The 25,654-nt window shown below is 45.0% G+C and overlaps 1 protein-coding gene across 1 annotated transcript; it reads left to right on the top strand.

Annotated features, from left to right (window-relative positions):
* The first annotated feature begins 8,156 nt into the window (after positions 1-8,156).
* PTHLH (parathyroid hormone like hormone) lies at positions 8,157-21,189 on the top strand. Its single transcript, XM_069763013.1, has 6 exons — positions 8,157-8,426; positions 8,508-8,668; positions 12,742-12,814; positions 15,767-15,885; positions 18,190-18,588; positions 20,633-21,189. The coding sequence occupies exons 4-6, from the start codon at positions 15,785-15,787 to the stop codon at positions 20,640-20,642; spliced, it is 510 nt and encodes a 169-aa protein (XP_069619114.1). The 5' UTR covers positions 8,157-8,426; positions 8,508-8,668; positions 12,742-12,814; positions 15,767-15,784; the 3' UTR covers positions 20,643-21,189.
* Positions 21,190-25,654: the final 4,465 nt, after the last annotated feature.

Here is a 25,654-nt window from a genome sequence, read left to right as displayed (position 1 = left end):
ACACTTACTTCAGCCTCACACATAATCCTACATACTGCATATAATGGCCGCCTAAATGTTTACATCATATACACTTACCTCAGCTATACTTACCTCAGCCTCACACACATATTCCTACATATAATGGCTGCCTAAATGTTTACATCATATACACTTACCTCAGCTATATTTACCTCAGCCTCACACATATTCCTACATATAATGGCCGCCTAAATGTTTACATCATATACACTTACCTCAGCTATATTTACCTCAGCCTCACACATATTCCTACATATAATGGCCGCCTAAATGCGTACATCATATAAACTTACCTCAGCCTCACACATAATCCTACATACATAATGGCGGCCTAAATGTTTGCACCATATACACTTACCTCAGCCTCACACATATATAATGGCCACATAAACTCAGCTAGATCTACCCTTATACATATTCCCACACATATGATCAGCTAAATCTGTACATCATATATACTTTCTTCAGCTGTTTTTACCTCATACACATGCCTACATATACCATCACCTAAGTGTTTGCCTCATATAAAAGTATCTCAGATATAGACACGGTCATGGCCGAAAGTGTTGGCACCATAGGTGTAGCTAGGGTTTTGGCTCAGGGATACGAAGCTTCTGAGTGGGCCCCTAACCAGGTAACCTTCATTACAACTGATGCGCCCTAATACTGGAGGAGAACCTCAGCAGATGACCGCACTATTACTAAAAATAATCTCTATATAACGACCAACATGGATATTACCGCCATATGGTCAGTGGTAGATACTAATCCTACAGAACATATAAGAGATCACTGCACAGTTACAGATAATGACTTACCGCTGACGTTCTTTATGATGGAGTCGTCACTTTTCCCATCTTTTCCATCTGGCCCAGACCGACATGACAACTTCTTCCAGCAACAACTCGGCTGCAGAGAATACAACAAAGACACATTTCACTTCTCCCCTTCCAGTCCCATCACCATCTATACCCAACCTGCACAAACTCCTCATCCCGCTGATACCCCAATACTGAGCCGCTGCTGCCGTATGTGTCCCTATTACTGCACCTGATACCCCAATACTGAGCCGCTGCTGCCGTATGTGTCCTATTACTGCACCTGATACCCCAATACTGAGCCGCTGCTGCCGTATGTGTCCTATTACTGCACCTGATACCCCAATACTGAGCCGCTGCTGCCGTATGTGGCCCTATTACTGCACCTGATACCTCAATACTGAGCCGCTGCTGCCGTATGTGTCCCTATTACTGCACCTGATACCCCAATACTGAGCCGCTGCTGCCGTATGTGACCCTATTACTGTACCTGATACCCCAATACTGAGCTGCTGCTGCCGTATGTGTCCCTATTACTGCTCCTGATACCTCAATACTGAGCCGCTGCTGCCGTATGTGTCCCTATTACTGCACCTGATACCCCAATACTGAGCCGCTGCTGCCGTATGTGACCCTATTACTGCACCTGATACCTCAATACTGAGCCGCTGCTGCCGTATGTGTCCCTATTACTGCCCCTGATACCCCAACACTGAGTCGCTGGTGCCGTATGTGACCCTATTACTGTACCTGATACCCCAATACTGAGCTGCTGCTGCCGTATGTGACCCTATTACTGTACCTGATACCCCAATACTGAGCCACTGCTGTCGTATGTCCCTATTACTGCACCTGATACCCCAATACTGAGCTGCTGCTGCCGTATGTGACCCTATTACTGTAACTGATACCCCAATACTGAGCCACTGCTGCCGTATGTCCCTATTACTGCACCTGATACCTCAATACTGAGCCGCTGCTGCCGTATGTGTCCCTATTACTTCCCCTGATACCCCAATACTGAGCCGCTGCTGCCGTATGTGACCCTATTACTGTACCTGATACCTCAATACTGAGCCGCTGCTGCCGTATGTGTCCTATTACTGCACCTGATACCCCAATACTGAGCCGCTGCTGCCGTATGTGTCCTATTACTGCACCTGATACCCCAATACTGAGCCGCTGCTGCCGTATGTGGCCCTATTAATGCACCTGATACCTCAATACTGAGCCGCTGCTGCCGTATGTGTCCCTATTACTGCACCTGATACCCCAATACTGAGCCGCTGCTGCCGTATGTGACCCTATTACTGTACCTGATACCCCAATACTGAGCTGCTGCTGCCGTATGTGTCCCTATTACTGCTCCTGATACCTCAATACTGAGCCGCTGCTGCCGTATGTGTCCCTATTACTGCACCTGATACCCCAATACTGAGCCGCTGCTGCCGTATGTGACCCTATTACTGCACCTGATACCTCAATACTGAGCCGCTGCTGCCATATGTGTCCGTATTACTGCCCCTGATACCCCAACACTGAGTCGCTGGTGCCGTATGTGACCCTATTACTGTACCTGATACCCCAATACTGAGCTGCTGCTGCCGTATGTGACCCTATTACTGTACCTGATACCCCAATACTGAGCCACTGCTGTCGTATGTCCCGATTACTGCACCTGATACCCCAATACTGAGCTGCTGCTGCCGTATGTGACCCTATTACTGTACCTGATACCTCAATACTGAGCCGCTGCTGCCGTATGTGTCCCTATTACTGCCCCGATACCCCAATACTGAGCCGCTGCTGCCGTATGTGACCCTATTACTGTACCTGATATCTCAATACTGAGCCACTGCTGCTGTATGTCCCTATTACTGCACCTGATACCCCAATACTGAGCTGCTGCTGCCGTATGTGACCCTATTACTGTACCTGATACTTCAATACTGAGCCACTGCTGCCGTATGTCCCTATTACCCCAATACTGAGCCGCTGCTGCCGTATGTGTCCCTATTACTGCACCTGATACCCCAATACTGAGCCGCTGCTGCCGTATGTGTCCCTATTGCTGCACCTGATGCCCCCATACGGAGCCACTGCTGCCGTATGTGTCCCTATTACTGCACCTGATTCCCCAATACTGAGCCGCTGCTGCCCCCCTGGATGCCTGTCTTACTTTGAAGATGTGTTTTCAGAACAGGGGTGTCAAGAACTTCCTACACATAGTCCTTATTATTGCGCCGTTAATCTGATTACTGGGGCCAAGCTGTCAAAGAGCAGGTTATACAATATCTCTGGTCCAGAGAGGCAGGCCATGAAGAACCGTATCGCTGAAAGTCTGGCAAAGAGACATGTCAAACCATCTTCATCTCCCATTGCTGCAGGGTTTTTCTTTGTCAAGAGAAAAGAAGGGGGTTACGCCCTTGCCTAAACTTTCATGAACTCAATGAGATCACGGTCCGGGATCCATACCCTCTCTCTCTCATCCTTCTCTTTTATCAGATTGTGTGAGACAAATGGTTTTCAAAACTTTATCTCAAGGGGGCGTATAATCTCATTTGCATCAAGGAGGGGGATAATTGGAAGACAGTCTTCAATACACCTGAGAAACACTATGAAAACCTCATGATGCCATTTGAGTTGACTAAAGCTCCTGTCATCTTTCAACGCTTTGTTAATGACATTTTTAGTCACCTGGCAAGTAGATTTGTTGTGATCTACCTTTGTTGACATTTTGATTTATTCACCTGACCTTAAGTCACACCATGCACATGTCAGTCAGGTCCTTCAGATATTCAGAGATAATAAATTTGTCAATCCAGAGAAATGCATGATCTCTTTTCTGGGTTATTTTTTATCGTCCACCAGTTTTTGCATGGATCTGGCTAAAGTATGGGAGGTACTGGATTGGGTTCATCCTGAGGACCTAAAGGCCTTACAAAGGTTTTGGGGTTTCGCCAACTACAAAAAATTAATCAAAAACTATTCAGTAGTGGCCAATCCCCTGACGGATATGACCAGGGAACGGACAGAGTTTTCCAAATGGTCCAGTACGGCCCGAGAGGCTTTTGATACCTTGAAAAGGTGTTTTGAAACAGCACCAATCCTTATACAGCATGATGTCACTGATCCATTTATTGTAGAAGTTGATGCGTCTAAAGTGGGGGTGGGGGCTGTAATATTGCAGGGTGCATCTCCTAGTAAATGGCAGCTGTGTGCATATTTTTCTAAGAAACTATCGTCCGCTGAGAAAGACTATGACATTGGTAACAGGGAACTCTTGGCACTGAAGTGGGCTTTTTAAGAGTGGCGTCATTTTCTGGAATGAGCTGTTCATCCAGTTATGGTTAGCGCTGATCATAAAAATATTTTAGATTCTATTTAAAATCTGCTAAGCATCTGACGCCTAGACAGGCAAGGTGGTCTTCATTCTTCGCCAGATTCACCTTTTTTTTACATGTAGGCTAGGAAATATGGATGTTGAGGCGGATGCCTTATCCTGTTGTTTTTCTGGGGTGAAGATAATTGTGAACCAGTTCCTATACTACAGAAAGGGATAGTTATTGCGTCTAGAAGTTCAGATCTTGACAAAGAGGTTGTAGAGGCTCAAGGGGACACCACTGCTGCCTGTCCTTTAGGTAAACTGTTCGTACCTGTGAATCTACATCTTAAAGTTATTAATGAACATCATGATTCGGTATTGGCAGGACAGCCTGGTAATAAAGCCACCACAGATCTCCTTACATGGTGTTTTTGGTGGTCTGGGGTTTATCAGAATGTTTGGGAGTATGTAGCTGCCTGCAGTGTCTGTGCGCGTTCTAAGACCCCTCATACTCGTCCGTCTGGGTTTCTTCAACCATTGGCGATTCCCAGTAGACCTTGGACTAATTTGTTAGTAGATTTCATTACTCAGTTACCCGTATCTGCAGGTAATACAGTCATTTTGGTGACAGGTTCAGCAAAATGTCTCATTTCACAGCACTATCCGCCTTATTCAACGCCAAGACCTTGATGCAAATTTTCATCAAAGAAATTGTGAAATTACATGGGATTCCTACCGATATCGTTTCGGAATGCAATTTATTTCCAAATGTTGGAAAGCAATTTGTTCTCATTTGGGGTCCATCTGTTGTTTTCTTCAGCCGTTCTTCCAGAGTCTAATGGGAAAACTGAATATGTTAACCAGAATCTTGAGACTTTTCTTAGGTGTTTTGTGTCTGAGAATCAAGAGGATTGGGTTGCTTACCTGAATTCGCTGGGAATAACAATTGTCATGAGTCTATTGGTCCCCTCTTGGAAACTGGCTCACAGGTTCATCGGTCCTTATAAGATCGTGGCTATCATTATTTTTCTTTTTACCATTTCCTCATTGGTGACACTTTGAGAATCCTAGTGCATGCTAGGATAATTAATTGAGTCGTCATCAGGAGGCAGAGGTTGTGGTGACTGCCACAACTTCTGCCCCTCTCTAAATCAAAACATCATCAGTGACATCAGTTTTAGGGGCTGGGCTTGTCTCTACTTACCATGCATTGGTGGTCCATACATCTGTGACCTTGTCTCCCGGTACTTTCCTGCACGCAACCTCCGATCCTAACAAGATCTCCTTCTCTACTCCCCTCTTATCTCCTCTTCCCACAATCGCATACAAGATTTCTCTCACGCATCACCCCTACTCTGGAACTCTCTACCACAACATATCAGACTCTCGCCTACCATCGAAACCTTAAAAAAGAACCTGAAGACCCACCTCTTCCGACAAGCCTGCAACCTGCAGTAACCACCGATTGACCAAACCGCTGCATGACCAGCTCTAACCTCGCCTACTGAATCCTCACCCATCCCTTGTAGATTGTGAGCTCTCGCAGGCAGGGTCCTCTCTCCTCCTATACCAGTTGTGACTTGTATTGTTTAAGATTATTTTACTTGTTTTTATTGTGAATACCCCTCCTCACATGTAAAGCGCCATGGAATAAGTGGCGCTATAATAATAAATAATAACAATAATAATAATTCCGATGTACGTTTAGTAGATTCTTGTCACTGGGCAATATGCACAGTGACAGTGCGCTTGCTTGCCGGTTCTGATCTGAAGTAATTTTCTGGCAAGAGAGTGCACTGTCCATGCGTGTTGTAGGAAGAATATCCGGCGTTCAGGAAAAGCAGAGACTAGTGCCGCCCCGCAAGTGACATTAGGTTTCACATTACAAACAACACATTACATACATTAGTATACAGATCTTAGACCATATGAAGATGGCGTACTTACTTTGAAAATGCACGTTAGAATGGCTGTATAATTCTCAAATTAAGGTGTGCATTTCATCAGCCAGCTCTATCTGGACTTATAACAAGTTCATTTTAGGAAAAAGAAGTACACAGCCATTCTGACATGTATTTTCGAAGGACGTACACCAGATTCAACAAGTCTGATTTTTTCAATAATATACGCAATTTGTATTGTCAAATCTGATGACATTTATGCTTTAATCTGTAGGTTATATGTACATTGTAAATGCTGGTTATGCCTAAAGTTCATTTCATGACTCTATATTATAAAACATGTGAACATTCTCAATAAGAAAAGGAACAACCTAAAGTAACAAACTATAAAATGTCCTGGAACTTGTACTATAGTGAGTGGTTTCTTGCCAGTATATATTTGTATTATATCTGTTAATATTTAGGGGTTTTTTCACATTTTTATAGACTTGTGATCACAGTCTTTGAGCCGTGTGAGATTATTGATTCTTTTAATTTTTTTAGGTTTGCATTTTGCATCTGCTGTGTTAGAGAAGCATCCTGTATTCTAAAGAATACAACGTTCATGTATAAGAACAGTCTAGAATAAAACATTATGCAGACTTAAAGAGTAACCGTCGTCAAGTGACAAGTCCTATCAGTAGTGTAAAAATCTATGTTCACTGAAGACAAATTTTACCTCTGAATTTGGATTCTAAGGGGGAATATTTCTCCTTGAGGAGAGTGCCAGAGAGGAGGCTTATAGGCCATGTGGGAAATTAAATATGCAAATATCCTCTACAGGAAAGAAAGAGGAAAGGAACTCTACAAGGAGAAACGTTCCTACCTAGCCGCTGTCAGAAGACTCTTACCTAGCCAAATCAGACTTCCTGCTTTGCACTGATGAGGGGAAACAACCCCAAAACACGTGCCTGAAAATTAAGTTTCTGGTTTGGCTTCTTATCCTAAGTCAAGTGGCAAGGTTCGATATTGACTTTTAGGATTTCTAGATCCAATAGCTAACAAGAAAAGTTCAAAATAAAGATTATTATTATTCTCTTCCTCTCTAAAGAGGCAATTTCCAGACCTCGAAATTAAAATCTGTCCTGGAGGAGAAAGAAGCAGATTTTGCTGATAAGATATATTACAAAGTTTCTTACTTTCAAGTGTGCGATTTATTTATGAAATAAAAATTAAAACGACGGTTAATGAGCTCCCAGCCGTACCTGCTTCTTCATAATCGGATCTTTTTAGGACGTTCTTGGGAGACCGATCTATAGAGATAGGATGATCCAGATTGATTAAGTACTGTATTGTATACGATTATTGTATTGTAAAACACATACCGCCCCAGTCTGTTTTTACTGTGCACCCTGCATAGGAAAATGCAGTAGACTATGCTTTGCTATGTAGTAAAAAAATAAAATATATTAAAAAAAAAGGTTTGGGGGGTATAGATTAGGTACAGAGGACAAAGTATAAAACCAAGACGAAAGCAAACCAAAGTGAGATAAACCCTAATTTTTAGAAATTCTTTTCTTTCATTTCTAATAGTTTTTTTTTCACAAAAGTTCCATTCCCTGCTCATTTTTAGTTACTTGCTGACTACTACAAAGGCGAGAATTCTAGAAAGCAGCCATGGCTGCAAGTATTACCAGAAAGGAAATTCGCCACTCATTTTTGCCTAACCCCTATAAATCCACCCACACTAAAAATTCCGATGTATCCTGCGTGTCGGAGGCAATCTTCAGATACCAGACTGACACTAGAGTAAAAATTCTCAGATACCTTTATTGGGGGTCAATGGAATAATCCTTAAAGGGCTCTGCCGTTCCGATGCCTGGCGGCCATGCAATGCTCTTATTAGGGAATGTCACTTATGTCTCTTTTTCCCTTCTATCTAATACACATTCTCCACATCACAAGAAACCTTTATTGAAGCGCGCACGTTCTTTTTAAGGAAAAGAAGGGGGGGGGGGGATGTCGTTTAAAAAAAAAAAAAAAAAACTTTAACACTCCTTGTATATGGTTAGGCTCTTTAAAGACCTGTGGTACAGTGGTTATATTGTTGGTCTTAAGAACACACGCTTGTGGTTGTGTTCTATCCCCAGCCACTTTGCAGTGTGACCACCCATCTGCCACAGGCAGCAAGTTTGTGGGAAGTTCTGCAAAGTACTTGTGGTGCCTTAGAGGGCGGCTGCGGAGGTAGGGCTGGCTGTTAAAAAAAAAAACCCAACTCTCTCCCTCTAGTGAAGACCCACCTAAATGAGACAGTTACCAAGGAGGGTGTGAAAGTGACAGGTGAGGCTCCTGCACGCTCCTCCCGCTCGCTCCATACACTTGGTAGGTCACATGTACCCAACATCAATGAACCAAACATGACTGTTTAGCTCGAAAAGGGGAATGTGGCTTATGATGTCACAGTTTTGTCTTTATTAAGAGCTCACTGAGAAGGAATCCAGTTCCCCTCATACACAGCCAAAGGACACAGCTCCTTCCTGGAGTCCTGCACTGCTACATCACATCAGGACTGGGATTACTACACACAGGACTGAAAGCACCAAGAGGAGCAGCGCAGCACAGAAGTAAGTGCAAAGGCTTTACCCTTCTTGTAGGGGGGATTATTAGAGGAGAGTTACCTCTGCAGATAGGGGGAGTAGTGGAGCAGTACTAAACCTGCACCTGGGTGAAGTAGTGGAGGACAGCTACCCCTGCACCTGGGGGAAGTAGTGGAGGAGAGTTACCCCTGCACCTGGGGGAAGTAGTGGAGGAGAGTTACCCCTGCAGATAGGGGGAGTAGTGGAGCAGTACTATCCCTGCACCTGGATGAAGTAGTGGAGGATAGTTACCCCTGCACCTGGGGGAAGTAGTGGAGGAGAGTTACCTCTGCACCTGGGGGAAGTAGTGGAGGAGAGTTACCCCTGCACCTGGGGGAAGTAGTGGAGGAGAGTTACCCCTGCACCTGGGTGAAGTAGTGGAGGAGAGTTACCCCTGCACCTGGGTGAAGTAGTGGAGCAGTACTAAACCTGCACCTAGGTGAAGTAGTGGAGGAGAGTTACCCCTGCACCTGGGGGAAGTAGTGGAGAGCTACCTCTGCACCTGGGGGAAGTAGTGGAGGAGAGTTACCTCTGCACCTGGGGGAAGTAGTGGAGGAGAGTTGCCCCTGCACCTGGGTGAAGTAGTGGAGGAGAGTTACCCCTGCACCTGGGGAAGTAGTGTAGGAGAGTTACACCTGCACCTGGGTGAAGTAGTGGAGGAGAGTTACCTTTGCACCTGGGTGAAGTAGTGGAGGACAGCTACCCCTGCACCTGGGGGAAGTAGTGGAGGACAGCTACCTCTGCACCTGGGTGAAGTAGTGGAGGAGAGTTACCTCTGCACCTGGGGGAAGTAGTGGAGAGTTACCTCTGTACCTGGGCGAAGTAGTGGAGAGTTACCTCTGCACCTGGGTGAAGTAGTGGAGAGTTACCTATGCACCTGGGGGAAGTAGTGGAGGAGAGTTACCTCTGCACCTGGGGGAAGTAGTGCAGGACAGCTACCCCTGCACCTGGGGGAAGTAGTGGAGGAGAGTTACCTCTGCACCTGGGTGAAGTAGTGCAGGACAGCTACCCCTGCACCTGGGGGAAGTAGTGGAGGAGAGTTACCTCTGCACTTTGGGGAAGTAGTGGAGAGTTACCTCTGCACCTGGGGGAAGTAATGCAGGACAGCTACCCCTGCACCTGGGGGAAGTAGTGGAGGACAGCTACCCCTGCACCTGGGGGAAGTAGTGGAGGAGAGTTACCTCTGCACCTGGGGAAAGTAGTGGAGGAGAGTTACCTCTGCACCTGGGGGAAGTAGTGGAGGAGAGTTACCCCTGCACCTGGGGGAAGTAGTGGAGGAGAGTTACCCCTGCACCTGGGGGAAGTAGTGGAGAGCTACCTTTGCGCCTGGGGAAGTAGTGGAGGAGAGTTACACCTGCACCTGGGTGAAGAAGTGGAGGAGATCTACCTCTGCAGATAGGGGTAGTAGTGGTGCAGTACTAAACCTGCTCCTGGGTGAAGTAGTGGAGGAGATCTACCTAGCCCTGCAGCTACTGGGAGTAGTGGAGCAGTACTAACCCTGCACCTGGGTGAAGTAGTGGAGGAGAGTTACCCCTGCACCTGGGTGATGTAGTGAAGAGTTACCCCTGCACCTGGGTGAAGTAGTGGAGCAGTAGTAACCCTGCACCTGGAAGTAGTGGAAGAATTCTACTTCTGCACCTGGGGCAGTAGTAAATGAAACCGACCTCTGGACCTTGGGGGAATAGTGGTTAAGAGCTACTTCTGCACCTGGGAGAGTAGTAGATGAGAGCCACCTCTGTACCTGGGGATGTAGTGGATGATAGCTACTTCTGCACCTGGGGATGTAGTGTATGATAGCTACCTCTGCACCTGGGAGAGTAGTAGATGAGAGCTGTCCCTGCACCTGGGAGAGTAGAGGATGAGAGCCACCTCTGCACCTGGAGTAGTAGTGGATGAGAGCTACCTCTGTACTTGGGGTAGTAGTGGACGAGAGCTACATCTGCACCTGGGGTAGTAGTGGATGAGAGCTACATCTGCACCTGGGGTAGTAGTGGATGAGAACTACCTCTGCACCTGGGAGAGTAGTAGATGAGAGCTGTCCCTGCACCTGGGAGAGTAGTGGATGAGAGCTACCTCTGCACCTGGGGTAGTAGTGGATGAGAACTACCTCTGCACCTGGGAGAGTAGTAGATGAGAGCTGTCCCTGCACCTGGGAGAGTAGTGGATGAGAGCTACATCTGCACCTGGGGTAGTAGTGGATGAGAACTACCTCTGCACCTGGGAGAGTAGTAGATGAGAGCTGTCCCTGCACCTGGGAGAGTAGTGGATGAGAGCTACCTCTGCACCTGGGGTAGTAGTGGATGAGAGCTACCTCTGCACCTGGGGTAGTAGTGGATGAGAACTACCTCTGCACCTGGGGTAGTAGTGGATGAGAACTACCTCTGCACCTGGGAGAGTAGTAGATGAGAGCTGTCCCTGCACCTGGGGTAATAGTGGATGAGAGCTGTCCCTGCACCTGGGGGAGTAGTGGATGAGATCTGTCCCTGCACCTGGGGGAGTAGTGGATGAGAGCTGTCCCTGCACCTGGGGTAGTAGTGGATGAGAACTACCTCTGCACCTGGGGTAGTAGTGGATGAGAGCTACCTCTGCACCTGGGGTAGTAGTGGATGAGAACTACCTCTGCACCTGGGGTAGTAGTGGATGAGAGCTGTCCCTGCACCTGGGGTAGTAGTGGATGAGAACTACCTCTGCACCTGGGGTAGTAGTTGATGAGAACTACCTCTGCACCTGGGGTAGTAGTGGGTGAGAACTACCTCTGCACCTGGGGTAGTAGTGGATGAGAGCTACCTCTGCACCTGGGGTAGTAATGGATGAGAACTACCTCTGCACCTGGGGGAGTAGAATATAGATTGAAGAGCTAAATCTGCCCCTGGGGAAGCAATTGATGTAAGTTACCTCTGCAGCCAAGAGGAAAGCTACCCCTGTGTCAGGAGTGAATAGTGGAGATAAGTTACCTCTGCAGATAGGGGAAGCAGTGGAGAAGAACCAAGCTGCCAGCTACAGGTCGTGAATACTATAGACAAGCAAAAATAAAAATATGACCAAAGTTTTATCGGCATTTTTGGGGAGTGCTTATAATTGTTCCAGTGATTTCAGTGTATTATGTGTCCTTCAGTGATAGAAAGTAATTACCGTAGTAACATTGGAGACATATATTACTACAGGGTCATAGAAGTGATGAGTAGACAGGTGTGAACATCGGCGATATTTGGTTTATACCCAATAAGTGTTTTTTTTATTTATTTATCTCACATCTATTTATTTGTTTTATTTGATTAGTGTATTTAGCTTTCTTTTCTTTCCTTCTTTTTTCATCATCTCTGCTGTCATACAGTTGACTCTCAGGTGCCGCGCTTCTTCCTGTAGAGTATTTGGGGTCAGAAATGGATCTGTCTGCCCCCTCTCACCTCCCCGTGGAACGCGCACAAACCTCAGTCTGATCCCGTTCCATATGTAGTCAGCATCCAAAACCCACCAGTTTTCCGAGCTAAAATAATCATTGTTTTTCATGCAGAGATTATAGAACTATTTCCCTCTACTCCCCCACAAGTCTCAATCCCCGAGGCGCTGCCACAATTTCTCGAGCTTCCACACATAGTTTAGGAGAAATGAGAGTTGTAGGAGACGATTATCAAAGAATTGGTCGGTTTGGTCCCAATTGGGACAACAACACGATTGGGACCGCTACGGGCGACATGATGGGAAGCAATGGGATTAACCAGATGTGGGATTGATGGAGCACCCCTATGATGGTGGCCGGCGGGGGGACGTCGTTTAGGCAGGTTAGCATGTAAAGGTTCCAGTACAGTAGAGCATAAGAATGACACTCTCTTTGTCTCTGCCCAGTGGGAGGGAAAACGTGCTACAAGGGCGCCCCCTATGGGCAATAAATCAGACCATCTTAAGAAAGCACAGATCGAAATATGCTGCAAAATTGTCCAAAGGCGAATATCGGCCAATAATGTGCCTAGATGGATGCTGGGAGTTATACCGCCCGTATATAAGAGGGGATGACTTATTCTGCACAGATTATATTAATATCATCTTCTCTTTCTTTTCAGGTTCTTTCTATTTATTCTGGAGAAAATAATAAAGATTATCCGGTAGAGAGGAAGTGCTGGAAATATTCAACAGGTAAGTGCTTGACCGCATTGTCCGTCTTATGTACTTTGGAAGAAGGCTTTTGCTCTTTTTGCCAGCTTGTTCATTAATGTTCTTCAACGGGACGACTGAGAAGAAGTGTAGAAGACATCCCGGTACCTGCGCGGTCACTTCTTCATGCGGTGCGGTCACTTCTTCATGCGGTGCGGTCACTTCTTCATGCGGAGCGGTCACTTCTTCATGCAGCGCGGTCATTTCTTCATGCGGCGCGGTCACTTCTTCATGGGCACGGTCACTTCTTCATGTGGAGCGGTCACTTCTTAATGCGTCGCGGTCACTTCTTCATGCGGTACGGTCACTTCTTCATGAGTCGCGGTCACTTCTTCATGCGACGCGGTTACTTCTTCATGTGTCGCGGTCACTTCTTCATGCAGCATGGTCACTTCATGCAGTGCAGTCACTTCTTCATGTTGCGCGATCACTTCCTCATGTTTCGCGATCACTTCTTCATGGTGCGCGATCACTCCTTCATGTGGCGCGGTCACTTCTTCATGTGGCGTGGTCACTTCTTCATGCGGTATGGTCACTTCTTCATGCGGCGCGAACACTTCTTCATGCGTTGCGGTCACGTCTTCATGCGGCACGGTCACTTCTTCATGTTGCGCGATCACTTCTTCATGTGTCGCAGTCACTTCTTCATGCGGTATGGTCACTTCTTCATGCGGCGCGGTCACTTCTTCATGCGGTGCGGTCACTTCTTCATGTTGTGCATCACTTCTTCATGCGTCACGGTCACTTCTTCATGTTGCGCGATCACTTCTTCATGCAGCGTGGTTACTTCATGCGTCGCGGTCACTTCTTCATGTTGCGCGATCACTTCTTCATGTTGCGCGATCACTTCTTCATGTTGCGCGATCACTTCATGTGGCGTGGTCACTTCTTCATGCGGTATGGTCACTTCTTCATGTTGTGCATCACTTCTTCATGCGTCACGGTCACTTCTTCATGTTGCGCGATCACTTCTTCATGCAGCGTGGTTACTTCATGCGTCGCGGTCACTTCTTCATGTTGCGCGATCACTTCTTCATGTTGCGCGATCACTTCTTCATGTTGCGCGATCACTTCTTCATGTTGCGCGATCACTTCTTCATGTTGCGCGATCACTTCTTCATGTTGCGCGATCACTTCTTCATGTTGCGCGATCACTTCATGTGGCGTGGTCATTTCTTCATGCGGCGCGGTCACTTCTTCATGGGCACGGTCACTTCTTCATGTGGCGTGGTCACTTTTTCATGCGGTGCGGTCACTTCTTAATGCGTCGCGGTCACTTCTTCATGCGGTACGGTCACTTCTTCATGAGTCGCGGTCACTTCTTCATGCGACGCGGTTACTTCTTCATGTGTCGCGGTCACTTCTTCATGCAGCATGGTCACTTCATGCAGTGCAGTCACTTCTTCATGTTGCGCGATCACTTCCTCATGTTTCGCGATCACTTCTTCATGTTGCGCGATCACTCCTTCATGTGGCGCGGTCACTTCTTCATGTGGCGTGGTCACTTCTTCATGCGGTATGGTCACTTCTTCATGCGGCGCGAACACTTCTTCACGCGTTGCGGTCACGTCTTCATGCGGCACGGTCACTTCTTCATGTTGCGCGATCACTTCTTCATGTGTCGCAGTCACTTCTTCATGCGGTATGGTCACTTCTTCATGCGGCGCGGTCACTTCTTCATGCGGTGCGGTCACTTCTTCATGTTGTGCATCACTTCTTCATGCGTCGCGGTCACTTCTTCATGTTGCGCGATCACTTCTTCATGTTGCGCGATCACTTCTTCATGTTGCGCGATCACATCTTCATGTTGCGCGATCACTTCATGTGGCGTGGTCACTTCTTCATGCGGTATGGTCACTTCTTCATGCGGCGCGAACACTTCTTCACGCGTTGCGGTCACTTCTTCATGCGGCACGGTCACTTCTTCATGTTGCGCGATCACTTCTTCATGTTGCGCGATCACTTCTTCATGTGTCGCAGTCACTTTTTCATGCGGTATGGTCACTTCTTCATGCGGCGCGGTCACTTCTTCATGCGGTGCGGTCACTTCTTCATGTTGTGCATCACTTCTTCATGCGTCACGGTCACTTCTTCATGTTGCGCGATCACTTCTTCATGCAGCGTGGTTACTTCATGCGTCGCGGTCACTTCTTCATGTTGCGCGATCACTTCTTCATGTTGCGCGATCACTTCTTCATGTTGCGCGATCACTTCATGTGGCGTGGTCACTTCTTCATGCGGTATGGTCACTTCTTCATGCGGCGCAAACACTTCATGCGTTGCGGTCACTTCTTCATGCGGCACGGTCACTTCTTCATGTTGCGCGATCACTTCTTCATGTTGCGCGATCACTTCTTCATGTGTCGCAGTCACTTCTTCATGCGGTATGGTCACTTCTTCATGCGGCGCGGTCACTTCTTCATGCGGTGCGGTCACTTCTTCATGTTGTGCATCACTTCTTCATGCGTCACGGTCACTTCTTCATGTGTCGCGGTCACTTCTTCATGCAGCGTGGTTACTTCATGCAGTGCAGTCACTTCTTCATGTTGCGCGATCACTTCTTCATGTTGCGCGATCACTTCTTCATGTTACGCGATCACTTCTTCGTGTGGCGTGGTCACTTCTTAATGTGGATATATAGTATGAGATATCGGAACCTTTATAAGGTTTCTTGATGAAGTTCTCAGTCCTGTAGTATTAACCCTTCGGGGTGGTCAGTTAATTGGAATAATTGCCCCTATTTATCGGTAGACAGGTCACGTGGCGTCTTGGGTCGTCGACCTATTTCACTGTGTGACGTTTTCTGAGATTAGGACTGTCGTCTTCTTAGTACTTCCATAATTTGGTTTTCGGTGTGCCACCTTGTCTGGTTCACACGCCGGCGGAGGGTACTACCGATGTGGACACTGATCGGCTTTTTCTCTATCCTCGCAGGTCTTGGTTACGCTCAGGATGTTGCGGAGCCTCCTTCCACATTGCAGCTTGGCGGTCTTCATCTTAAGCTGTTCCTTCCCCGCTCACGGGAGACCGACGCAAGGGATCAACAGCAGAGTGTAAGTGACTAGCTCTGTCTTTATTAACTCGGCAGTGTATGTGTATATATAAAGTATACGTACGTGTCCATGCAAAAGTACAATAGTCCGAGAGATAATTCACCATCAGTTTGCATAGTCGGCTGGTGATTCAATGGAGGGGATTAAACCCTATTATGTAATGTGGCGTTTTACTCACACAGCTAAGAATTTGTTACAGTGTCTTGTTATAAGACTAGATTCACATGCATCAGGTTGCTTTGGCGACTTGCCTATGGATTTCTGCAAACTCCATTAAGCTGAATAGGACAGTGATGGAAATATCTGCCATGTGTGAATGTAGTCAGATATAGAATCCTTTATTTCAGGAGAGGAGAGAGGTTTGTGCTGTTGATGTGTTTTGCTCACAGAGGATTGTAACAAACCAAAAAGAATAGGTTTCGGTTGTAACATTCACTGAGAGAAAGCAGAGATATTGAAAACGGTGAACATTTTTCTTAAACCTCGATGAGGTCATTCGGGCCGCAGAACATGTTTTATAGCGGAGGGGCACGTATGATTATCGACACGTGTCCATATATGTTCACACATTAATATCAAACGCAGCCTTCTGGCAAAATCAAAGTGACACCCAGAGAAAGGGATTAATGCTGCGAGACGGATCCGACGGCAGAAAGGAAACAGCACGAAAATCAAGTGAGCACATGTAACTTTTATGGGAGCGTGTAATTATATCTGCACGGGAAAGAAGCTCGCAGGAGTCGGAGCCCTGAGGGCAAAGCGCTCGGATAAATGCTGGATTGTGTTTCCAGGCTGGTTAGAAGAGAGGGAATCAGACGCCTTATTAGTGCTGCCCCAAAATAAAAAAAAAATTTAAAAAAATTGTGTGTCCCATGAGATTGATTAAAAATAGTTTTTGAGGGAGTATAAGTGGTGCAGCGAAGGTCCAAGAAGGTGACTAATTGTTAATGATAGCTTGTGGGAAGTGTTAAGTCCCATGTATAACATTCGGGAAACAAGGGAACGTTCCGAACTATTGGCCCATCTCAAACAGAAAAATGATCATTCGTTGGATGCGATAATTTTTGAGCCGGCCTAAAAATTATTATTATTATAGGCAGCACAAGACACTGCGAGAACTAAGGTTTCTGGCTTTGGAAACAATACACGCTCATTCCAGACTTTCAACCCATCTCAAACAGCAAAATCATCATTCATTGGATGCGATAATTTTTAGGCCGGCCTAAAAATTATTATTATTATAGGCAGCACATTGTCTTGTGCTGCCAAGAACCAAGGTTTCTGGCTTTGGAAACAATACGCGCTCATTCCAGACTTTCGACCCATTTCAAACAGCAAAATGATCGTTCATTGGATGCGATAATTTTTAGGCTGGCCTAAAAATTATTATTATTATTATAGGCAGCACATTGTCTTGTGCTGCCAAGAACCAAGGTTTATGGCTTTGAAAGCAATACCAATTCCTCCAGTTTTTGTTTTTTTGGACCATAGAGGTCAGTATTCTTAGGTAATTTGGGTTACAAGGGTCATGTAGGGATTTATATGGAGCACACATAGTAGGGTACTCTGAGGTTGGCCGATGCGACTTTTGGGGTATTCCTTTTCAAGATGTTGCATGTCAAATGTGAAAACGCATCTGGACAGAACAACTCCGGGAGCCACTGCTATATTTATTGTAGAAAGGTCCCTTTCGATCACTACGATTATTTAAAGGGATCATCTAATCTAATCTAAATAACACTTCAAGGGACTGTTCAGCCCCAAAGCAACCTTCTGACACCCGGCATTTATCATACACGTGCACAATTAACTGGAATAGGACACGTGTGATAACTCCCAGGCATCAGTCGGTTGCTTTGGCAACACTCCCGCCCAACATGCCACAGCGTCTCTGAGACAACCCCTTTAATTATGGTATAAAAGTTCCGCACCTTTCTTATATAGCTTATGTTTCAATTTATCACCTTTTTTTTTATCTCAGCTTGCTTTCAGTGAATGAAATTATTAATTTTTAGCTATAGCTCTCCTAATGTAGGCCAGGACCACATTGTGACAGCCTGCAGATGTGTGTACCGGACTGGATCAGGTGGGGGGGGGCTTCTATGTCTGAATGGAAAGAATGAATGAGAAATTTTGAAAATGTTGAGAATCAACGCAAGAAAAGATCTAGGAAATGTAAAAAAATAATAATTTTATTTATGCATTTGAGTCTTTTCAATGAGGACACCATGAGTTGCCAGTTATACATAATGCCTCACTAGGTCAGCCATTTTTCTAATGACGCTTTGCTTTCCCTTACCTTAGGCGGCGAGCCGTCTCAGAACATCAGCTCCTCCATGATAAAGGTAGATCCCTCCAAGATCTACGCCGCAGAATCTTCCTACAGAGCCTCATTGATGGGGTGAACACGGCAGAAATACGAGCGGCGCCTGATGAATTGCCGCGCCCGATCCCCAGCGTCAAGAACTACAACACCCTACGGTTGGTGGGTGAGGAGGAGGCAGTCACAAGTCACTTGACTCAGGAGACGCACAAATCTCTCAGCTTCAAGGATCCCCCACCTAAGATTCCCGGCAAGAAGAAGAAGGGGAAACCGGGAAAGAGGAAGGAACAGGAAAAGAGGAAAAGGAGAGAGCGGTCGGCGTTAGAAAGTCTTCAGGACCCGCCCGGATTGGACCTTTGGTGGGAAGACCTCGGTATCAGGTCAGTAGAGAACGTGGAGCAAAACTAGTTCATGTCTATTTAATACCTCCTAGGGTGGTACAAAGTTGAGGGCAGGGGTGGACTGGCCCACCAGAGAACTGGAGAATCCTCCGGTGGGCCCTGGCTTCTTCTTAAGGAGAGCTCATAGTGCAAACCTTGCAGCTGATATGGGGGTTTGAGTGGGGGAGAAAGGAGGGCCCTCAGAATAAAATCCTCTGGTGGGCCAATGTTCTTCAGTCTGACTCTTGTTGAGGGCCCCCTTTTAATAGTCAAAGTCGGATCCAAAAAGTTGGATCTCCACCTACAGGGTCAAAGCAAAAGTGGAGCCAGGAGTTTCTGCCAAGAGATTGTACCCGTTTTTGGGGCAGATAGTTGTTGGCCAAATTGTGGAGTATGGTCACCTTAAAGGTGTATTCCAGGAGAAGAAAAAAAAAACATGGCTGCTTTTGGAGTCCACCAGCGAGAAGCCATGATCTGTTTCAACCCCTTTAAGACTTTGTTTAGATCCCCCTTCGTAAAAGAGAAGTGTATACGAGAAGCCTAAAAACATATAGCGTGATCCTTTTTCGGCCTGAGCACTCGATCCTCCCCCCCTCCGATGCCTGCGCCAACGCGTTTTGTGACTTTCCAAGCAAACTGCAAATTTTACTGCAAGACGGTGAAATTTAAGTGCATTCTGGACGGGCGTCCTCCGGAAAAACCACGACTAATACAGATATTTATCCGCAAGAGTTTAGTGTAAGGGAGATGCAGTTTCTAGGGAGAGCGGAGAGTTTCGAGACATTCCATCCAACCCCCAAATATGTCGGCAACAACAAATTTACATCTCCGCATAATGGAAGATGTTCTGCTCACCTCCCACTCCCTCCATTCAGGAAATGGCTCCGGTTTATTTTTCTTAGGGCGAGCGGCAGTATAGTTGTGTCTTTCTTACAGCTGGAAACGTTTCCTGAATCCTGAGCCTTCGAGTGACCAAACACTTTATGGGATATTCTGGATCCAAATTTATTTTATTATAAAAAATTTTTTTAAATCAAATTATATTATTTAGTACAATTTTTACCCTCAATTTTTTCCTTTTTTTTATTTCATTTGTTTTGTCTCAATTGGTATGAAAAAAAAAGGACAAAAATAAAAAAAAAACATAAATAAAATTAAATAAAATTAATTATAAATTAAATTGATTAAATTATTATTATTAATCAGTTAAATACATAGATTAAAGGGATTGTCCATTCAGGAGCATTTAGGCAATTTTCATAGCCTCTCTAAGAACAAAAGAAATTTAGCAGGAACACCAGCACCATAGTTCTAAAAGATTGATCCTACATAATAATTGGCTTTCTTTTTCTAATTTTTTTTTAAATGATTTTATTTATCTTTTATATCTAAAAAAATATATATTTGTTCTACATAATAACAGTTTTTATATTAATATTTTTTTTTTTTTATAAAAATATTTTTTCTATATATTTTTCTTATTAGTATTTTATTTTTTTAGTTTACTTTTCTTTTCAATAAAAAGTATTTGTTAGACATAACTGGCTTTCTTTTTCATTATTTGTTTTTTTTTAGTTTTTTTGATAGAAATATTTACATACCGTAATTAAAAAAAGTGCTGAAAATATTTATAAATAAAAATATTAATAAAAAACAGTTATTCATATTATTTTACTTTTTTTTATACATTATTTTATTCTACGAATAACTGCCTATTTTTTGCAATTAATATTTTTATTTATTTTTTTAGTTTAGTTTTTTTATTTTTAATAAAATATTTGTTCTTCATAATAACTGAAATAATATATATTTTTAATTAATATTTTTTTTTTAATAAAAACATTTGTTATTTATAATGACTGGATTTTTTTTATCAATCTTTTATTTTTTAGATATTTTTTTCTATTTTCTTTTTACTAAAAATATTATTTTTTGGCTTTTTTTTCATTTCCTTTTTATTATTCTATGTTGTGTTTTTATATTACTTTCATTAGTTACATTTTGACAAACGGTTAACCCCTTGTTTTGTTTTTTTTCTCCACAGCACGCAATGAGAATTCAACTGGAGCTTCCACTTCTATTGAAGAGACATTACAAAAGAACAAAAAAACTTTAAAAAAAATAAAGAAATAAAAAAAAAATAATAAAGAAGAGCGGGGAGTGCAGCGGAAACAGAAAATTCTGGACTTATGCACATTTGTTAAATATTTATTTCCTGTAAATACCTATTGATCGGAGACCGCCCCGGACCCCACGTGCGCTGTTTTCCCCCCCGCCGTCTGTAATACTGCACAGCCGCTCGCCCTCGCGGCCCCCTCCCCTTATTTATTGGTTGAATTCTGTATTTATTGCGTTATTTTTTTATTCCTTGTGCTGCTGGCGTCCCGTTTCATGTTGCACTTTACGTCCAGAACTCGCCAAGATCTTATGTGTTTTTTTTTTGTTTGTTTTTTTATATTGAATTGAACATTATTATTATTATTATTTTATTTTTTTCTCTTTTGTGCATGAAATGTGGCGACTGGTGGAATTTGTACAGAATGTGTAATAAATCCAGTGTCCAAAGTAAGCAAAGCGCTGTCTGGTTCTGAACCCCCGATAATTGTGGCCAAATTTACAACCCACGTCCTCATAAACACTCAGCATTAAAGGAAAAAGACATTTATAGGAAGAGACCACTCGGCTTAAAGGGGCGGCGCTCACTATAGTCCTTGTGTTGGGTATGGATAGGTGCTAAATGGGTGGGAGTCTGACCCTCTGGACAGGTGATAATTACTAGATGGGTGGGGGTCTGTCCTCCGGATAGGTGATAAGTACTAGTTGAGTGGAGAGTATTTCTTATCCCCCATCCTGTGGCTCAGTGATTAGGATTCTGGACAGAACACGCCTCTGTAATATCCCTCTCAATATATGAAATTGTGGAAAATGTCCTTCTTCCCTGCCATGAAAAAGGTGACATTGTGACATCAAACATGTGATGATGTCAGTAATCTAGACTAGGGAGTCTTAGATTTGAGGACATTCTAACAGTTGTAGTGTCAAATTTAGAGATACAGGTCCTTCTCAAAAAATTAGCATATAGTGTTAAATTTCATTATTTACCATAATGTAATGATTACAATTAAACTTTCATATATTATAGATTCATTATCCACCAACTGAAATTTGTCAGGTCTTTTATTGTTTTAATACTGATGATTTTGGCATACAACTCCTGATAACCTAAAAAACCTGTCTCAATAAATTAGCATATCAAGAAAAGGTTCTGTAAACGACCTATTACCCTAATCTTCTGAATCAACTAATTAACTCTAAACACATGCAAAAGATACCTGAGGCTTTTATAAACTCCCTGCCTGGTTCATTACTCAAAACCCCCATCATGGGTAAGACTAGCGACCTGACAGATGTCAAGAAGGCCATCATTGACACCCTCAAGCAAGAGGGTAAGACCCAGAAAGAAATTTCTCAACAAATAGGCTGTTCCCAGAGTGCTGTATCAAGGCACCTCAATGGTAAGTCTGTTGGAAGGAAACAATGTGGCCGAAAACGCTGTACAACGAGAAGAGGAGACCGGACCCTGAGGAAGATTGTGGAGAAGGACCGATTCCAGACCTTGGGGAACCTGAGGAAGCAGTGGACTGAGTCTGGTGTGGAAACATCCAGAGCCACCGTGCACAGGCGTGTGCAGGAAATGGGCTACAGGTGCCGCATTCCCCAGGTAAAGCCACTTTTGAACCATAAACAGCGGCAGAGGCGCCTGACCTGGGCTACAGAGAAGCAGCACTGGACTGTTACTAAGGCTACGTTCACATTAGCGTCGCGTCGCTGTTGTGTCGTTTTTTGCCGAAATCGGATGCAAGAAAAATGCAACTTGTAGCGTTTTCTTGCGTCCGACGCTAGCGTCTAAAACGACGCACGTGTCGGAAAACGCGTGCAAAAAGACGCACGCGTCCCCTATGTTAAACATAGGGGCGCGTCGCCGCTGCGTCGCCGCTGCGTCGCCGACGCAACAGCGACGCACATTAGCGTAACGCTAATGTGAACGTAGCCTAAGTGGTCCCAAGTACTTTTTTCTGATGAAAGCAAATTTTGCATGTCATTCGGAAATCAAGGTGCCAGAGTCTGGAGGAAGACTGGGGAGAAGGAAATGCCAAAATGCCTGAAGTCCAGTGTCAAGTACCCACAGTCAGTGATGGTGTGGGGTGCCATGTCAGCTGCTGGTGTTGGTCCACTGTGTTTCATCAAGGGCAGGGTCAATGCAGCTAGCTATCAGGAGATTTTGGAGCACTTCATGCTTCCATCGGCTGAAATGCTTTATGGAGATGAAGATTTCATTTTTCAGCACGACCTGGCACCTGCTCACAGTGCCAAAACCACTGGTAAATGGTTTACTGACCATGGTATTACTGTGCTCAATTGGCCTGCCAACTCTCCTGACCTGAACCCCATAGAGAATCTGTGGGATATTGTGAAGAGAAAGTTGAGAGACGCAAGACCCAACACTCTGGATGAGCTTAAGGCCGCTATTGAAGCATCCTGGGCCTCCATAACATCTCAGCAGTGTCACAGGCTGATTGCCTCCATGCCACGCCGCATTGAAGCAGTCATTTCTGCCAAAGGATTCCCGACCAAGTATTGAGTGCATAACTGAACATTATTATTTGTTGGTTTTTTTGTTTGTTATTAAAAAACACTTTTATTTGATTGGATGGGTGAAATATGCTAATTTATTGAGACAGGTTTTTTGGGTTATCAGGAGTTGTATGCCAAAATCATCAGTATTAAAACAATAAAAGACCTGACAAATTTCAGTTGGTGGATAATGAATCTATAATATATGAAAGTTTAATTGTAATCATTACATTATGGTAAATAATGAAATTTAACACTATATGCTAATTTTTTGAGAAGGACTTGTACATAATAAGATCCTGTCTGCAGTCACCACTAGGGGGAGCTCCCTGTATACAGAGATACATGATAAGATCCTGTCTGCAGTCACCACTAGGGGGAGCTCCCTGTATACAGAGATACATGATAAGATCCTGTCTGCAGTCACCACTAGGGGGAGCTCCCTGTATACAGCGATAATGATAAGATCCTATCTGCAGTCACCACTAGGGGGAGCTCCCTGTATACAGAGATACATGATAAGATCCTGTCTGCAGTCACCACTAGGGGGAGCTCCCTGTATACAGCGATAATGATAAGATCCTGTCTGCAGTCACCACTAGGGGGAGCTCCCTGTATACAGAGATACATGATAAGATCCTGTCTGGAGTCACCACTAGGGGGAGCGCCCTGTATACAGAGATACATGATAAGATCCTGTCTGCAGTCACCACTAGGGGGAGCTCCCTGTATACAGCGATAATGATAAGATCCTGTCTGCAGTCACCACTAGGGGGAGCTCCCTGTATACAGCGATAATGATAAGATCCTGTCTGCAGTCACCACTAGGGGGAGCTCCCTGTATACAGAGATACATGATAAGATCCTGTCTGCAGTCACCACTAGGGGGAGCTCCCTGTATACAGAGATACATGATAAGATCCTGTCTGCAGCCACCACTAGGGGGAGCTCCCTGTATACAGAGATACATGGTAAGATCCTGTCTGCAGTCACCACTAGGTGGAGCTCCCTGTATACAGAGATACATGATAAGATCCTGTCTGCAGCCACCACTAGGGGGAGCTCCCTGTATACAGAGATACATGATAAGATCCTGTCTGCAGCCACCACTAGGGGGAGCTCCCTGTATACAGAGATACATGATAAGATCCTGTCTGCAGCCACCACTAGGGGGAGCTCCCTGTATACAGAGATACATGATAAGATCCTGTCTGCAGCCACCACTAGGGGGAGCTCCCTGTATACAGAGATACATGATAAGATCCTGTCTGCAGTCACCACTAGGTGGAGCTCCCTGTATACAGAGATACATAAGATCCTGTCTGCAGTCACCACTAGGGGGAGCTCCATGTATACAGAGATACATGATAAGATCCTGTCTGCAGTCACCACTAGGGGGAGCTCCCTGTATACAGAGATACATGATAAGATCCTGTCTGCAGCCACCACTAGGGGGAGCTCCCTGTATACAGAGATACATGATAATATCCAGTCTGCAGTCACCACTAGGTGGAGCTCCCTGTATACAGAGATACATGATAAGATCCTGTCTGCAGCCACCACTAGGGGGAGCTCCCTGTATACAGAGATACATGATAAGATCCTGTCTGCAGTCACCACTAGGTGGAGCTCCCTGTATACAGAGATACATGATAAGATCCTGTCTGCAGCCACCACTAGGGGGAGCTCCCTGTATACAGAGATACATGATAAGATCCTGTCTGCAGCCACCACTAGGGGGAGCTCCCTGTATACAGAGATACATGATAAGATCCTGTCTGCAGTCACCACTAGGTGGAGCTCCCTGTATACAGAGATACATGATAAGATCCTGTCTGCAGCCACCACTAGGTGGAGCTCCCTGTATACAGAGATACATGATAAGATCCTGTCTGCAGTCACCACTAGGGGGAGCTCCCTGTATACAGAGATACATGATAATATCCTGTCTGCAGTCACCACTAGGGGGAGCTCCCTGTATACAGAGATACATGGTAAGATCCTGTCTGCAGCCTCCACTAGGGGGAGCTCCCTGTATACAGAGATACATGGTAAGATCCTGTCTGCAGTCGCCACTAGGGGGAGCTCCACCAGTTGGACCCCAACCCCCATCCATCTCTCTTTGATAATAGATTAATAGTTTCTCATAACTTTTGAGAAACTACAACTCCCATCATGCCCTAACAGCCACAAGTTTCAGCTCATGGACCTGTAAGAACCTATCCTGGCCTCTCTGAGCTGTTGTTTAACTCCTTCTCGACTGCAGCCCACCCAGATAGCCTTGGGTGGGTTTCCATAGATGTTTTCACAGGTGCCTCCTGGAGGTCTGTAGAAGTCGGAGGCTTTCTTTCTGGTCTTGCACACAGTTCAGATGTAACCTGCAGATCGGGGTCCGGCAGGGTGATTACCGCCTCTTTACACCAGGTTCTAT

This window comes from Ranitomeya imitator, chromosome 4 (genome assembly GCF_032444005.1).
Source record: "Ranitomeya imitator isolate aRanImi1 chromosome 4, aRanImi1.pri, whole genome shotgun sequence".
Lineage (NCBI taxonomy): Eukaryota > Metazoa > Chordata > Amphibia > Anura > Dendrobatidae > Ranitomeya > Ranitomeya imitator.
The sequence above is the reverse complement of the archived record's forward strand: the minus strand, read 5'-3'. Positions and strand labels throughout refer to the sequence as shown.